At 30.7% G+C, this 18,338-nt stretch overlaps 2 protein-coding genes across 2 annotated transcripts; both read right to left on the reverse strand.

Moving 5' to 3' along the window:
* Window positions 1-1,763: 1,763 nt before the first annotated feature.
* LOC105172279 (uncharacterized protein At2g34160) lies at window positions 1,764-6,184 on the reverse strand. Its single transcript, XM_011093659.3, has 5 exons — window positions 5,969-6,184; window positions 4,304-4,352; window positions 3,788-3,850; window positions 3,318-3,382; window positions 1,764-2,259 (listed from the first exon to the last, which is right to left on the reverse strand). Exons 1-5 carry the CDS (start codon window positions 6,080-6,082, stop codon window positions 2,101-2,103), a joined length of 450 nt encoding a protein of 149 aa, XP_011091961.1. The 5' UTR covers window positions 6,083-6,184; the 3' UTR covers window positions 1,764-2,100.
* A 4,663-nt stretch (window positions 6,185-10,847) lies between these two features.
* On the reverse strand, window positions 10,848-14,790 carry LOC105172280 (protein TIFY 5A). Its single transcript, XM_011093661.3, has 3 exons — window positions 14,601-14,790; window positions 13,255-13,321; window positions 10,848-11,155 (listed from the first exon to the last, which is right to left on the reverse strand). The coding sequence occupies exons 1-3, from the start codon at window positions 14,669-14,671 to the stop codon at window positions 10,970-10,972; spliced, it is 324 nt and encodes a 107-aa protein (XP_011091963.1). The 5' UTR covers window positions 14,672-14,790; the 3' UTR covers window positions 10,848-10,969.
* Window positions 14,791-18,338: the final 3,548 nt, after the last annotated feature.

An 18,338-nucleotide genomic window follows, 5' to 3' on the forward strand; every position in this document is an offset into this window, starting at 1 on the left:
CATATAGAGTACATGGTGAAATGGAGGGGATGCAGTAGCGAAGAGAAAACTTGGGAGCGAGTGACGAACCTAAAGGCGTTCCTACCTCTTGTCGAAGCTTACCATGCTTCCCAAGCGTCGAGGACGTCGCTATCTTAGGTGGGGGAGAATGTTAAGGGCCGCCCGCGCACTCGGCACCCTTGACGCGCACTTTGGCCACTCAACCATTCTTCATGGCCGACCAATCAACCTTCGCCGACAGACGCTGGACTTCCGCAGTCTTAGAGTTTTAGGTGTTGGTCTTTTACTTCGCTTTGTTATTTTGCTTTATTTTGTTTAGATTGCTCAGGGGACGTTAGGCCTCCTCAGGTGTGTTTTTCAATCTTTTTAGTGTCTAATGCTTTCAATAGGATTTTTTTTTTAAACCTATTATAGGGAGGGGGGAATGAGTTCAAGAAGCTCAGTTTAGTGACGTGTTAGAGTCCCCCTTAAGGCGATCCCCTTGCTCTAGTGTCCACTGTATACGCATTTTCAGTTTAATAAAATCTCTTTTCTGAAATTGCATGTTCAATTTGCTGTCGTTGTTGTTGTTGCTATAATTATTGTGGTTCCTATCGGTGCGATGCGTTAGTGCCGAGCGGGAGCATGCTGTGATTGGCGGAAGTAGTCAGCGAACTTCTAACCATACGGTGCGCGTTGCGAAAAGGCGCTTCATGAGACCCGGGGTGGTCTGATTTGGCATAGGGCATTCAGAGAGAAAGAAGGCTCCTTCTAAGTGTAGGATTGGCAAACCCGAGGAGGAGGATGCTACACCCTAAATACAAACTTACTACTCTAAGCAGGCCACCACCTCTTTTTTTTTTTGGGGGGCCGGTGGGGGAGGGTGAATGATGCCATAAAAGTACACTTAGCCCAAAGAGGGAGGGGCCATAAAGTCATGTGGCCGAAGGAGCATAACCTCGACCTAAAGGCCTAAGAGCAGCCTTTGGAGGAAACAGACTTCATAGGGAGCGAAACAGTATTTCTGTAGGCCCAAAATTAAGGATGAAAGAGGAGATACCTAGGCACTAGCATATCTTTGTGTGCAATTGGCCAAAGGCCATTCGACCACATGGAGGAAGACCGACCATGCACCTTGTAACATAGCTCAAGGACTTGGGCAGATCACCTTGCACATTCAAACACCCCCTAGGAATTCTGAAGCATATACTACAAAGAGGCTTATCCGATCACAAGTCCCTAGCAATCATGATTCTCAAAGATCTTCCATAACCTCTTTCGTCTTCCTTTGTGGCTTTCTCGCAGTAGTTATCATCTCGAGTCCTAAAGGGGTTGTACTCCTTCAAACAGTAAGGAACTATAGATATAAAAGCAAGCTTTTTTCCTCCGATAGAGGGTACCGATTTACATAGCATACATACACGCAAGCACTCACTTTCTTACAAATCAAGTATTACTCTAGTGCATTACATCGTTTTCTCCTTTACGCCATTTTTTTTCTTATTTCTCTAACTGGTTACAGCATAATAGAATTGGGTGTCGGAATGCTAATATATTTTCTATAGGTTCTTATTTCAAGACTTGTGAAAAATTCAACCAATGGATCCCAAGTCCAATACGATCCAGACGACACAGATTAATCATATTTCTTATAGAGTTACTATATTTATTTATTTCTTCTTTTCTAAAATTAAGAAAGACTTGAGTTGAATTTAGTATGCAAAAGTTTAAACACTTTGTGCACTAAACATAAGTAGAATTGTTAGCATATGTGAGATAAGAATGAATAATGAAAACACAAATGTTATACTTTCTTTCCATTCTCACAGCTGAAAATAACACATACTTGTTGTATCTTCACAAGATACAAGTTGTCACAAAGCAACACTGCATGAAGTTACGCCTGTAAGGCCGCAAAATTACAGCTAACGACGAGCACATCTTCTACGAGGTACTTGGCTTTTCCCTAATAATTCTAACACAATGGCAGCCATAAACAACAAATTAAAGTATTAGCTAATAGCTATTCTTCCTCTCATCTGTACTGAGATACAGTATAAGAATGGCGATGAACACTAGCTAGATAGGCTACAAGAGATGACCTTCACCATCTTCTTGCTACTACTTGTTTTCAACTTTGCCATTGGCCTCAACTTTGCCATTGGCCTCAACTTTGCCGTTGCCAACAACTTTTGCATTATTGGCAGTTGTATTTTGCGCTGCATGGTTCGCGTTCACTAGGGAGTCGAATTTTTCCGATTTCTCCAGCACAATTTCAATCTGGTCAATATCATCGAGCAAATGACGAGTACCTCAAGAAATTGAGGAAAAATGCAATTTACCCTCCCTATGATATTGTAAGTGTGCAAATTACCCTCTTATGAAAAACAAATTAGCAATTGATTCTCCTGTGTTTTTAAAAATACAGCAACTTACTCCCCCTATATTTTTTAAAATAAAGCAATTTACCCCTCTGTCTTGGGGTTTAAATTGTTTCATTTTAAAGAATATAAGAGGGGAATATGCTATTTTTTCAGAGTGGATAATTTGTTCATTTGCAGTATCACAGAGAAATAAATTGCATTAGACCCCAAGAAATGGTGTTGATGTGTGTACAAAAAGATTTGATTACAATGTGAATGATTTAGAACAGCTATATGACCTCAAGGTATGATTAGAAGTTCGATTAGGGTACAAAAAGCTCAATAGGAAATAAAAGATGAGTTTAAAGTAATTTACCTCTCCCTGCAATATTACAAATGAGCAAATTATCTCCTATGAAAAAAAAATAGCGGTTTATCCTATTATGTTTTTCAAAATGAAGCAATCCACCTCCTTGTCTAAAGAGGTAAATTATTTCATCTTAAAAAAAATAGGGGGTAAATTGTTGCACTTTTGAAAACACAGGAAGGTAAATTACTATTTTTTCAATATGGGATAATTTGCTCATTTCCAATATCACAAAAGGATTACTTGCATTTTTCTCTATAAAAGATCTCAAACTACATTGACGTTCCTTGAGTTAAGGTCTAATTACACACACTTTATGTGTTTTTTAAAATTACAAGAATACCTTTTCAAGTTATAATTGTAATTTACACGAACAACTCATCAAGTAAAAAACACTTAACACACCCCCTAACGACGTCATATCGACATCCCTTCAGAGGTATCATTGTAATTTTATACAAAAAAAGAATATTTATATAATGAGAACTTATATTCGGGTTGTCAATAAAATTAATTACCCTATTAAAAACTTACCACTAAATTAGAATTCAAATGACTAAGACGAAAAATAAAATTGCACAAAAAGATCGATCAAGAAACATACTCACCCTTGCCTTGTGAACTACACGGCCCTTGGCTTGGTCCTTCATTCCAACTGTGGATGTCGTAATACCTATCGCAATTCATTTCAAGAGATTATCACACTATCATTTTGCCTCCACTCTTCCCTCGCTACAAAATTAAATTATTCCCTACATTATAAATTATTTCGACTTAAAAATTACGACAAATTAACGTTATATTATCTACCACGATCGAATAAAACCATGCAAAAACTTATAATTAAGTTTCGACCATTATTAATGAATATCCATTGCGTTTTACATATATGGCCTTGTAACTAATGTTTTGGCCTCGCTGATCAAATAATAGCTAATAGCCGTTGGCGCAATTATAATTAGATAATATCTGCTACGATTTTTTACTGGTCATAATAAAAATATTATGTTTCTTCTTGTGGCAAGTGATGGCCGTCTTATTGGATTTGAAGAAGTAATTGCTTGAACAAAGTACTTACTCTTCTCTTTGACGAATCCATTGTTCTTCAAAATCTCAGCTATTGTGACGACAGTTGTGATTGCTGGGGTAAGCAGTGAAAGTAAATATGTGAACACGATTAGAGTAATTGGACATTAATCCTACTTAATTAAAAATGTCTGGATTAAATGGGTGAATAGCAATTCACTTTCCTGTGATATTGAAAATGAGCACATTACCCCTCTACGAAAAAAAAATAGCAATTTACCCCCTTGTACTTTTTAAAATGAAGCAATTTACCTCTTATATACGGGGAGGTAAATTGCTTCATTTTAAAAATTATAGGGGAGTAAATTATTATATTTTAAAAAATACAAGAAGGTAAATCGCTATTTATTTTTTTATAAGGGGTTTGCTCATTTACGATATCACAAAAGAATTGCTTGCATTTTTGCCTTAATTGTTTGGATTGTGAAATTTGGGGTTCATATAGAGGGAAATGAGAACAATTTTGCAAAATAAAAGAGCTAAAAAAAGAAAGAGTTATGGTGGTTACCCATGCCCAAAGCAGAAAGCTCAATCTCGTTATGCTGTTGTAAGTACCTCTGTGTCAATGGATGACAACAATTTTTACCCATCAAACACATGCGAAACAAGAAAGTACGTAAACTATATGCATGCATTTAAATAAAAATTAAAGAGAGAAAGTAATTAATTTAAGAAATCATAGCAGAGTATAATTTCACTTATATATATATATATTATATATAGTATATATGAAAAAAAATTAATAAGGTTTCGCTGTATTTTTGGATCCCACAACTTATGTTACGTGGCTTTTTCGGCCGTTAATTTTTTAGAATAGCATTTTGGTCTTGCCTCTTTTTAATTTTCATCATTTTAGTCCGTTCTAGCTGGAGTTCACCCATCTTGCAGGAAAAATGCATGTGTCTCTCACGTAATATTTTAAAATTGAGGCTTTTGTTTATATTGGCACATTTATGTCAATATATTTGTCCTTTAACATTTTAGGATAGCATTTTAATCTTGGACATTGTTTTTATTTTCACTGTTTCAATCATTTTTTTCATTAGAATTCACCTTTTTCGCCTGTCAAGTTGAATTCCAACACACTAAAGAATTAAAATTACAAAAATTAAAAAAATATAGGAACAAAATGGCTAAGTTAAAAAGTTAAAAAAATGAAAATAGCAAATAACCCAAGTTATGAGATAAAAAAAAAAGCATTTAATCCACTTTCACCTAAATAATTCATGAATTTACACTACCTTAATTGAGAAATTGCTTTATAAGAGAAAAATTTCTTTCAAGTGTATTAAATAAATTATGGATGTTGAGATTCAGATATAATGATGTGTACAATTATTTATGCAACTCAACACCTGCAATTTGTTATGATCATGGAAAAGCTTATTAATCATATATGTCTCTCTTTCCCAAGAAAAGATGACATATTCATGGGCAAAAATGCAAGAAATCCCCTTGTGATATTATAAATGAGCAAATTATTCCCTTATGGAAAAAGAAATAGCGATTTACCTACCTATATTTTTTAAATACAACAATTTACCCTCTTATGATTTTTAAAAATAAAGCAATTTACCTACCTGTATAAGAAGATAAATTGCTTCATTTTAAAAAATACAGGAGGGTAAATTGATATACATTTTAAATCTCATAGAAGGGTAAATTGCTATTCACCCCATATTTAACTGTCCTGTCGTAATTTTGCATAATGTCTCACCTTATTCAAATTAAGAGTGAATTATACAAATAACTTCTGACATTATGTTTAATTATATAAATTAAGCACTCGTATCGTTTCTAGAATTACAAGTACATGTGTATGTTTTTGTCCCTGAAGAAGTATTTATACAAATTACAATTACAATCCGAAAGACATTATACGTACATGTAATTTTTCAAAAAATAGAGTAGATTTGTATAATTAAACTAATCTTAAGGAGTGTTCATCTAATTTACCCCAAAATTAAAGTCCTAGAAATACCAAATCCATGTTGCCCCTCCAGATAAAAGACTACTTCAAAACTTTTGCACTTAATTAGGAAAATGATTAGGAAGAAAACAATGATGATATTTTGACAAGGCCAAGTAGTAGGACATGGACATGCACATGAACATGCAGTAGTAGGACATGGACATGCACATGAAGATGAGAGAAAAAGAGGTTGAACTGAACCTTTGCAAGATTGACATAGAAGAAGAGGGGTTTCTTGGTGTTGGAAACTTGAATTCTGTTCTTCTTCAGATTCTCATTGTTTGTTTGTTTCATTGCAGCAGGTGCCATTGTCATTTTTCACTTGAAGAATCAATTCTCTTGCTGCTTCTTATGATCTTGGGTACGTACGTAGGTTTGTTTATAAATTCTCTCCTTGGCTTGAGTTTTGCAACACTACTGTATGTGTGTATGTATAGAGTGGGAGAAAAAGCAAGCACATCCATTATATAACAAGAAAAATAATTCAATGGAAACCCGACATTTCAGCGTTTTTGACCTCGTAAACATCAATTCAGAGTCAAGCAAAATATGTATAGGTTGTTAAGGTTGAAGGGATGAGAATAAGGGCGTGAAATAGTGATATATATTTTGTATCACCAATTTGTATATCACGGACATCTAATTATAGTAAACTTCTCCTTGTAGGTACTTATACGGCTCACCAACAGGGAAGTAAGGCCTATAAGCTTACCTCTTATTTTACTGAACTGACAAACTCAACAAACAAGTTGATTCCAGCCAAACACATCATCAGATACTTGGATGGATACGTCATATAGTTTGTCAATATATCTGGACACATCATTTTAAAATATCTCCTGGTGGCTCCTAATAGATTGATTGAAAATGAGCTGGGATTTTTAAACCTCTAATTATAGGCAATTCTCGTTTTAGTCCTTTATCTTTGTAGAGGGTCTGAAAAAGGTCCTATAACTTTTTAATTTGCTCGATTTCAAGACACATATTGCCAGATGTTATCAAAAGTTGCCAAAAAATATTACCGAAATCTGACGAGGCATTTCAAATTGGGAAAGTGATTTTGTTGGCTAATTCTATATGATGTGGCAATTATCTGACTTAATAAATAAAAAAAATGTGATGTAGCATTATGATATGGATTTTTTAGGAAGAAATTGCAAAAATAAGTTTTAATTTAAAAAATAGTATTTATGTTATATATATACACAATTATGTATATACATATATATATATATACAGATATTACCTAAAAGCGGCGACGGCCAACCTCCATCTTAGAGGCGGCGGAGACTATCGTCGGGCAATGCCGTCACCCCCGAGCTAGGTGTCCTATCTCCCAAAATAATGGGTGTCGTCGTCGCCCACCACCCTAAATCTAGACAATCACGAGAAAAAAAGAGGTGCCACCGTCGCCCAACCTTAGAGAAGACGCGTCGCCCCTTTCTTCTTCGATCATCGTCCAAAGGTTGGCGGCAATGATCGCCACCAACGTTGAAGTGGCGGTTGGCCATCATCACCAAAGTATATATATATATATATATATATATATATATATATTGTGATATATATTATAATTATATATAATGTATATATAAATGTATGCATATATTATTTATATATACACATACAAAAATGAGAAGAGGGATGTATTATTTTATATTTTCTTAAATATTAAAAGTAAAATTGTTTTTTTTTTAAATCTTAAATAATAGAAAAAAAATTATTCAAATACATATAATGATAAATATTATTTGTAGTAAATAATAAAGTAAAAATAATTTAATTCTAAAAAAGTAAAAATAATATAAAGTATTAAAATTTTATTTTAAATACAAATAATAATAATTTTAGTAAATAACATAATTTAATGCCATGCGGTCATTAATGCCACATCACAATTTATATTTTAAAATTAAAAAGGTCACATAATTGCCATGTCATGCATAACTAATCAATAAAATCACTTTGTCCAAATTAAAAGGCCACGTCAGATATATGTGACATTTCCAGCAATATTGGACAAATTCTAGCAAATGGTGTCCTGAAATGAGCAAATTAAAATGTTATAGGATATTTTTCAAATCCTAGAAAGATAAAGGATTAAATTAGAAATTGGCTATAGTTAGAGGACTAAAAATACCTTTAATCCACACGAATATATATACTTTATCATTTTTTATACCATTATTCTTGCTTTATTAAGGTTCTTCATTCTTTTTTAGTAAAATCATTACGGATTTAAGTATTGGAGTGTTAACTTTTATTTTGCAGGGTTAGTCCCCGTTGATCCTAAAATTTTCCTTGAAGAGTGTGGCCAAAAATCTGGTATGCAATGTACCTCCCTATAATTGCTTTATTTTAAAAATCATAGAGAAGTAAATTGCAATTTTTTTCATATAGAGGTAATTTACTCATTTGCAATATCACAAGGATGCAAATTGCGTTAGACCAAAGTGAAATTGTGACCAACAACATTGATGCGTAATAAAATTTTAAGGGATAATTACACTGTCCTCCTCTGATATTTAGTGTAATTATACATGAATCCCATGTGGTTGGAAAAATTTCATCTAGCACCCTTGTGATTTGCTTTTATATAACAAATAAGTCCCTCCGTTAGTCATAATTCACCAAATTTGCTGATATTAATAAAAAATTGAATGAATATTGATACTTACCTTCGATTGACTAATTATTGAGTTAAACATCGGAGTGCTAACTTTTGTTTTGTAAAGCTAATCCTCCGATAATCTAAGAATTTTCCTTGAAAATTCTCCGATATTGTGGTGTGGCAAAAAATCTGATACGCGTTGCATGGGTTGAATTTACCTAAAGATTAATTAATTGGATTAGTTGATTTTTTGATTTAGAACTTTTAAATCAATTGAATTAATTCAAATTAAGCTTGATTTAATTTATAAATTGAATTTAAAAATTAAATAAGAGAGTGGCGCTAGGTCTTTTAAATGAATTAAAAGACTTAAACTGATGGACTTAAGATTAAATTAAATTTAATATAGGTTCATTAGACATGGTCTTGATCTATTAGAGCCCAGTCACTTTAGACCAAGCCTATAACCCAATTTGACCTTGTTTTGGCCAAACGAGAAGATGAGATCATGATTACCCTAATTCACGTCTCTATTTCATACTAGCAATTAGATTACTTTTAAGATTAAAGGCATTTTCGTCTTCTAACTTTAGCCATTTTCCATTTTAGTCCTTTAACTTACTAAGATTTCTAAAATGGTCCTTTATTTTTTTAAATTTGCTCGATTTCAAGACACTTGTTGCCGGATTTTATCAAAAGTTGCCAAAAAATATCTCCAAAATCTAACGTGGCATTTCAAATTAGGAAAAATGATTTCATTGGCTAATTTTATATGATGTGGCAATTACATGACTTAATAAAAAAAATAAAATGTGACATTGCATTATGACATAAATATTTGGAGAAATGATATTGCATAAATATATTCTATAATTTAGAAAAATAGTATTTATGTTATATATATAAACAATTATGTATCTATATATATAAAACATGGCGGCGACATCGACTGAGGCAGCAGTGATTTGCCCCGCCCAACCTTCAGGAGACGGCGTTACCGTCACACAGCACGAAGGGAGCTATGGCGCCCAATCTGTGTGACCCTGGCGAAAGCTTTGGCGACGACGATGCCTCTTTCTTCTTTGGGTGACGGTTGCCGTCGCGGTCGCCGCCACCATTGAGGTGGAAGTTGGTCATCGCCGTCACAATATATATATTTTAGAAAATCTGAAATATTAGAAAATTTATTTTCTATTCAAATACATAATTTTAGTTATGGAACCTTGTTGTGCATGTGGATTGATGGGGCACTTGAATCCTGACTGTAAGGTAGAAAACCTATTTATCACTCATAAAAATGCTAAACTTTATTTTTAATGACAAATCTAACTGCAATTCATGCAATTCAGTCAGAATTTCCTCTATTTGTCAATTTCGTTTTAATCATATGACCAAATTGCTAAAACTAATTTCAACAAGACCAAAACATCACCCTCCATAATTACAGACCCAAAATTCCAATTTTCCCTACATATTTAGTATATGATAAAATACTAGCAACTATAAATATTAATAGTCAACTCATAATTTATGCTTTATGCGAAAATTATAATCAAGGAAAAAATCCAAGTAACTCCATCGTAATATCGCAAAAAAGCAAATTACCTCCTTATAAAAAAATAAATACTGATTTACTTCCCTATATTTTTTAAAATACAATAATTTTACTTCATTTTAAAAAGTATAGGGGGGTAAATTACTATAATTTTTCATAGAAAGATAATGTGCTCATTTTCAATATCATAGGGATAAATTACTATTCACCCTTATAATAAGTATCAAAAAACTCAAAGATCCAAACCACTCACACTTTTATAGATAGATAGATTGTTTGATAGATGAACTCCAAGGATGGAACCATATACATACTATCTAAATACATAAACACAACTTTGCCTCAAACCCTCTGTTTTGGAGATATTGTAACACACTGTCTGCCCCAACCTTACCAATCTTTGTACTTGCATGTGATTCTTCATTTTACCTCAGCTCCAAATTTAACAACCGCTGGACGAACACAACTCTACATTCAGCTTATGATTGGTTCCGGTACTTCAAATTTTGGCGGGAACACCAACTTCTCTGGTGCCGACAGCCGGTCCACGTAGTGAAGAGCATATATAACTTAAAAGTCTCTATAAATCAGAACGGACGAAATCTCGTATCACACTTCTCTGGTGCCGACAGCCGGTCCACGTAGTGAAGAGCATATATAACTTAAAAGTCTCTAAAAATCAGAACGGACGATATCTCGTATCACACTTCTCTAGTGCCGACAACCGGTCCATGTAGTGAAGAGCATATATAACTTAAAAGTCTCTAAAAATCAAAACGGACAATATCTCGTATCACAAGCACCAGTTCACATCGCGCATTGCATACCTCCCATTTCCATCCTTCCCTTGGATTTTTAAGACTACAGAAACTATGAAAAGAGAGCTCAAAAGGAGCAAAAACCCTTTGTAAAAATTATGCGTTTTAATTATTTTTTCATTTTATGACATAATTTCCCTAAAGAAGAAGCACACTGGTTGATTACAGCTCGAATTGCAGCATAACCAATCTTCATTAGAGATAGGTAACGTGACGGTCTAGTATGGCATGGACGCCTGAATCCTGTCTCTCCTTTTCCGGAGGAATTTCTGCAGAGATTTCTTCAAAGAGAGGCCTCTGCTGCCGTGGAATTGGAGCTGCTGCCGAGATGGTGATCTATTCCGTTCCAACTCGTTACGTCTCTCGTCCGTCACTCTTTTAGCAAGCCACAGGATAGCTATTGCCTGCACATACATATATGGAACGATTTGCTTCTTTTTTCGGGGTTTAGGTGTCAAAAATATTCAAATGGTTTCGGCTCTGCCGGTCATCACCAGCACAGGCCAAGACATGTTTCAAGCCGGGTGCCCAGATCATAGCGATACTCATAAATCACTCGTCAACGCAACTTTTGTATCCATAAAAATAAATAAATAAAACCCGCAACTATTTAATTGAAAATGACGTGGCTAAGAGTTGGCATTGTCACATCAACATACAACTAGCACTGCAAGAGACATAATATGTCTAATTAATTATCATGGTTAATAATAATTAATCATAACAAGTAGTTATTGACTATCGCTATGCAACGGTTTGTTGGCCATAGTTTTTGCCAGGGTAGTTAAAATATTTGTTATGGCTATAAGTCATGACAAATGTATTTACCATGACTCTTAGCTGCAGAAAATAATGTTTTTACATCGATTTTATTTAATCATAATTAATAATATTATTTACTATAATTTTTTGCCATAATTATTAATATCGCACTAAGATGTATATTTTATTTTTTTTCCAGTGATGGGAGTAATTTATTGTGATTGACAAAATGATTGAGACTAGCATGGGCTTCCTACCACCATATTAGATAGGCACTTCCCCGAGACATCTATATTATTATAAAAAAAATATATATAATATATATATATATATATATATCATACTAATTTTTAATACTTAAATTTATTTTTTATTAAAAAAATTTAGTCAAATTAATAATTTCAATCACTATGTTTGTTTTTATTTTTAAATTATTTTCGAGATAAGTCAAAACATACCCAATGTTTGCCATATGCCTTATTTAGGTATTTTTAAATGTTTTAGCATAAATACACACATATACATAAATAAATATAAAAAGGACATGATTTGACAATAAATAGTAATTTTTTTGTTTTCCAAAACACAATATTAAACATATAATACTTATTTTAAATTATCTCTAAAAATAAATCCAGACATATATACTATCTCTAACACACACTTATTTATCTTTGTTTTTCTCTCGCTATCTCTACAAAACATTCAGAAAACGAATCCAAACATTATGAATATTTTTTAATAATCTCACAATTATATATATTTTTTTCTCTTAACTACCAACTACTCCACATTTCTCTCTCACATTACTTCTCTAAATTTATTTTTTTTCAAAAATCTTTTTTTTTTATCACTTCATACAAAAGTTCTTTTTATATGATCGCAAAAATTCAAAATGACTAAACATTATTTATTAATTTTTTTGTTATAAAAACTAATAATATGAAAATAATTATAATAAAAAATAAAAAAATTTAAAAGAGAATATTAGAATAAGAGAAGGAGAAAAAACTATTAATTAAAAATAAATATACTTCAGTATCCATTCAACCAAAAATAGCATGTGTAACAGTGTTCCAATTAACACAAAATCTGGAACGATGTTCGTAATGGTCCGACTGTTCTAAAAATAAAGGATAAAATATAAGATAATTATGATCTCAGCAACCTGATTCCATTCCTCAAGAGTTCTAAAAACTGTTCCAATTAGAAACAATTTTTAGAACGACCATTTTATCGCGTCAAATCCCACTTTTTGTTTTGTAATAAAATGGGGGTCCGTACCTAAGATTTTACGCTAGACACTTTGTCCAATCAAACACAGAATAATAAATTAAAGAACTAATTATCAATAATCATTCAATTTTATATCTGATCAACAGTTCCATCATATTTAATCCCATCGACCTAGGCAAACATGCCTTTGAGAAAAAATATCTACAAAACCTACTTCTATACACCTACATCTCCGCAGGTGTTTTCATCCGATATCAAAGATGAAACTAATTACATCCGAAGAGGGAGCAAAAGAGTTAAATCTCTTCCGACAGGTATGACTCTGAGGATCCAAACCCTTAGACAAGAATTTGTCTGAAAATCCGACTCCCTTACCAATGGACCAAAAACTTATAGATTAGAATCCAATTTATACTCTAATTTCGTGCGCAGTTTTCTTGTATCAACCTCTATATTACAAATAAATGAAAAGAAAAAAATGGCAAGACAAAGTATATTTACATACCTGAAGTTCAGTCACGTCACTAGAGAAGATGTAATGGATCTGGTTCCGATTTTGGTTCATGCATCTCCTACAATTAAAAATTATTATTATTATTATTACTTACATCTCATAAAGTATATTAATTTATTTATTTATAATAATTTCATCAATAATTTACCTTTAAAATAATATCTAATATGTTTAATTTAAAAATATTTTATATGTTTTTTTTTAAATAAGTTTAATCAAACACTTTAGTATGCTCAATCTTTTAGGCCTAAAAGCTAAACCCTTTACCTTGATGCTACGTATAACTAATTTTTGTGGTCTTTATTGATCGGATAGTAAGCATGTGAACCTCAACAACTTCAAAAAAGAAGGAAGGCTAATTGAAACAATTAATACTATTTCATCAAAATTTAATTGGGAAATATTAGATAGAAAAAAAATGCAAGTAAACCCCTTGTGATATAGCAGATGAGCAAATTACCCCCTTAGAAAAAAAATAAATAGCGATTTATTTCTCTGTATTTTTTAAATTACAATAATTTACCCCCCTAGATTTTTAAAATGAAGCAATTTACCTCTTTATACAGAGAGGTAAATTGTTTCATTTTAAAAATATAGGAAAATAAATTGCTATATTTTTTTTATAGGGGAATAATGTGCTTATTTTCAATATCACAGTTGGATAAATTACTATCCATCCATATTAGATATATAACACTACACTTTGATTATAAAAAATGATGCATAAAGTGCAACATATGCTAGAAGAAATATAAAAGTTTGGCATAATTAAATATCATGATTAAAAGTGAAATCTTGATTATTGCTTTTGCAAGCGAGATCAAAACATTAACAATAGCTAAAGCCATGAAAATTTTGTTTCACTGTGATATATTGTACTGGTTTTGGCATAATTCTTTAGCAGTAGTTGTTTTCAATAATTCTTTATTTTTGGGTCGCGATACCTTCCTCAAAAAATATTAACAAACAGAATGACTATTTGAGAAGGGGTCGCGATACCTTCCTAAACTATCTAAGGATGTATTTGGATTTGAAAAAAGGATTTCAAATGACTCATTTTGAAAGGAATTTGAAATCCACCACTATTCATCAAAACCTAATTCAGAATTAAAATGAAAGGATTTGAACTCCTTTGTATTCATATTTATATTTTTAAAGGTTCAAGAACCGTAATACAGCTTTTTTCTTTCCATACAGAAAAAATCTGTCTATTTATACTTTTACAAGGGAATAAAATACTGTTAATCTTAAAATCCAGACCGATAAAATTATTAAAAATAATACAGTATAACCCGAACAAAAAAAAAAGAATTAAATGATCCAAGCTAATTATATACCTCAATTTACAGCAAAAACTCAAGGATGAGGAAGGAGGATTGTGAAGGTTGAGGTTGCAGCTTCTCCTCATTCCTCTCTTCCCTATCTCTTCACTTCACAATTTCCCTCATGTATTTTAGTGTCTTTCAACAGCACTCACTCTGATGGAAACAAATGTATGTGAAGGGTCTTGCTCTTATAGGTCTACAATTTGAGTGTACGGAGAGTGAGAGCTGCATGGGCTAAAACAAAAAATCTCATATAGACTGAGACATGTGGAACATGTTCCTTAATTTATATTTCTCCATGTGATGAAAATAAAACACAAAGCTGCATTGGTCCCACTATAATTAACTCCTGGGGGTCAGATTTTGAGTAATGTTGTCTTTTTTTTTCGATTTTGATCTCATTATTTTTTAGCTTTCCACACTGTATTGCGTAAGTTAAAAAAATTTAATTACAACTTCAGTATCAAATTTTGATTTCGTTAAATTTCTTATGTAAACAATCATAATTTTCCTCAAGATTAATTTTAATGGAGGTCGGCACGTGCTGTTTTTCCGTAAAAAATATAATGGAATTAAGGTTTGCGATTGAAATTATATATGTCTCGGAGCTATGAGATGTATTATGCTACGTTAAAAAATAACGTTATCATAATTACCAAAAGGCTAATTTGCGGGAATTTTTTCCCATCTTAAAGTCAAGTTTTATCTATCTCTGAAATAATTATTTGATTGGTGAAATTGTACCGAGTAAACCATTTATAGATCATATCTTTTTTAGGGTTACGTACACTTTTTCCTCTTCAACTATGCTTAAGATTACATTGCGAAACTAAGAAATATAATACTTTCTCCCTGCAACTAAATATTTGACAATTTTGCCCTTATATTATAATAATTTAAGGATTTCTCTTTTTTTTTAAAAAAAATTATTTTGCATTTTAAGTTTAAGTAAAAAAGTTACTTGGAAAAAGTAAATTTTAATTACAATAAACTAAAATAGAATTATCAAGTTAAATATTTCAAATTTTATTACACTTTACATACTCAAAAGTAAAATAATAAATGTGTATAACAAATACAAAAAAGACTTTCAAGTAAAGTAAAGTAATAAGTTAATATATATATATATATATATATATATATATAAAGATAAACAACAAATATAATATTCTAATAACTCTTATATACTTTTGAAAAGAAATAGACAATGTAATATGCTTAACTAAAAGTTAAAACACTTTTAGCAAAAAAATAAATAAATATTTTATTTCAAAATTTTCAAATAAAATGTATTTAAAAAATAGATATGTAATTATTCATTCTTATCTAAAAAATTAAATAGTTAATAATTTAATTTTATTGTCAAATTACATGAAAACTTTATTGCGTATTTATTATACGCTCTCATTACTTAAACTTTGAGTATGTAAAATGTAATAAACTTTGAATTTTTTTCAGCTTGCTAATTATATTTTAATTTATTGTAATTAAAATATATTTTTTCCAATTAAAAGAAATTAAATTTTAAAAAAAATCTTTGAACTACAAATATGTATATATAATATAAGGGTAATATTGTTCAAATATTTAGTTGCAGGTTGTCAGTATTACAAGAATAACACGCTACCTTAATGATAATTCAGCGGAGCAAAATATATTTTGACCCCATTTTTTTTTATTTATAATGGGGTTAGTTTAGTCAATAAAATTAAATAAAGATTTTCAAAATTAATGAAACACAGAAAGTAGCATTTTAATCTTACTCAGTCTTATTTCTAAAATTCCAAGAATTCTTATTGGCCTTATTCTTTGTGTTTACAGACAAAACCATAAATGACAATATTAGTGACAAAATATTAAAAAACTAAGTATAAAATTATCACTAGAAATATATGTTATTTTAATAATATAACAACATAATTAATTCTGAAAAAAATTATATACTCAATTGTTAGTATATACAAATAATAATCATCAGGTGAATAGCAATTTACCTCCTATGGTATTGAAAATGAGCACATTATCCCCTTATAAAAAAATATAGCAATTTATCTCCATATACTTTTTAAAATGAAGGTAAATTGCTTCATTTAAAAATCATAGGGGGGTAAATTGTTGTGTATTAAAAAATACAGAGAGATAAATCGCTATTTGTTTTTTCATAAGGGAGTGATTTGCTCATTTGTGATCACAAGAAAGTTGCTTTCATTTTTTCCTGATAAAAATACATTCATAGCGTTCGTATTTGATGAAATGCATTGTCACTATGCACGTGCTGCAAATTATTATAGTGATAATTTTATGCAAAATATTAATTATTAGTTAAAATGCTTTTTAGGAAAAATATTATCATTATTATAAAAATTATTATTTTAATTCTCTAATATTAGCCTTTTTTAACATTTATAAATTCATATTTATTGTTATTTTAATTTAATTTAATTTTTATTTTGAGATTTATTTACTAGGCAGTGTTTGGATTCCACTTTAGGATGTGGTTTCCAAATAAGGGAAAGTTGTTACTTAGAAGTTGGTTAGGCCCTTTTCCTTGTGAAAGCAACCAAACAAAGCAGACAAGATGCTGATGCCCTCACGTGATTGTGATCTACAGCAACTCAAGATATTTTGTTGGGTTGCCTTCTCCTTTTTCTCTTGCCCACAAAAAATAAACTCATGTCAATATATATGCAGATGACATACTATAGAAAAAAAAATAATAAAAATTAAATAATAATTTTAATATCGTCATTAATTATATATATACGTTGTATTTAAATTAAAAAATTAAAAATAAAGATCAACAATAAAAAAATTAAATAATAATTCTTTAAATATATTTGGATAATTCTAAATTTAAATAATTTTAAATACTTTAATTTTTATTTTGAATTATGTTTTGATAAATATGAATGAATTACATATTTCTTTCAAATTAAATTATTTAAAATTATTTTTTTAAATTCTTTCGTCAAAATCAAGTCATTTGAGATAATTAAGGGTTGGTTTAGTTCAAATAAAATGAAAAAGGAAGCGAAGGGGGAAGGGAAAGTGAATGGGGAAAGGGAAGGGAAGAATAATACTTCCACTTGTTTGGTACGAACAAAATAGATTAAGAAAAAAAGATAATTTTTGTAATTTTACTGAATAATTCTTCTCTTCATTGTGTTTAAGAAACTAAACAAATTAATATTATATTAATATAACTTTAGTATATAAAAAACTTAAAAATCTTATTAATAAAAATATTTATCAACCAAGAATATCATTAACAAAAATATTCATCGTTCACTTCAATATAGTAAATTTTCAGCGATTTTGTTATGTTCTGTCTTGCGATTATGTACGGTATTACCAGTAGGAAGGAAAAAAGAATTGGAGAAAAATTATATATACGTGTGTATAATAGAGTAAATAAAAATAAAAATAAAATATATATTTTTTTATCGTTTTGGTCTCATACTTTTTATTTTTTCGATCAATTTTATACGGAAGTAAAATTTGAATCCGGGAATAGTGTCGTTTGGATAGTGTCGATTTTATCCTTATTTACCAGTTATAAGAACCCTAATATTCCATTAATATTTAATTTTATTGTTTCTCCAGCTTACCATACCTCATTTTCTGGAGTATTGGAATTAGAGAAAAAATAAAATTAAGTGCTAATCGAATATTTTGAGCTCTTCTAATTTCATAAATGAGGACAAAATAGATCATTCACAAGCCAAAACATGAAATCAATCACATAGTGTG

This window comes from Sesamum indicum, linkage group LG10, assembly GCF_026168435.1.
Source record: "Sesamum indicum cultivar Baizhima isolate 11 linkage group LG10, ASM2616843v1, whole genome shotgun sequence".
NCBI classification, from domain to species: Eukaryota; Viridiplantae; Streptophyta; class Magnoliopsida; order Lamiales; family Pedaliaceae; genus Sesamum; species Sesamum indicum.

What these genes read in the sequence shown, in the direction of transcription:
- LOC105172280 (XM_011093661.3), bottom strand. Translation starts at nt 14,671, where the DNA reads ATGAGGAGAAGCTGCAACCTCAACCTTCACAATCCTCCTTCCTCATCC. An exon ending in AGTTTTTGCTGTAAATTGAG is followed by an intron (nt 13,322 to 14,600) that starts GTATATAATTAG and finishes TTTTAATTGTAG; the next exon opens with GAGATGCATGAACCAAAATC. An exon ending in GTGACGTGACTGAACTTCAG is followed by an intron (nt 11,156 to 13,254) that starts GTATGTAAATAT and finishes ATGTATGTGCAG; the next exon opens with GCAATAGCTATCCTGTGGCT.
- LOC105172279 (XM_011093659.3), bottom strand. Translation starts at nt 6,082, where the DNA reads ATGACAATGGCACCTGCTGCAATGAAACAAACAAACAATGAGAATCTG. An exon ending in GCTTTCTGCTTTGGGCATGG is followed by an intron (nt 3,851 to 4,303) that starts GTAACCACCATA and finishes TGCTTACCCCAG; the next exon opens with CAATCACAACTGTCGTCACA. An exon ending in TGGATTCGTCAAAGAGAAGA is followed by an intron (nt 3,383 to 3,787) that starts GTAAGTACTTTG and finishes GAATTGCGATAG; the next exon opens with GTATTACGACATCCACAGTT.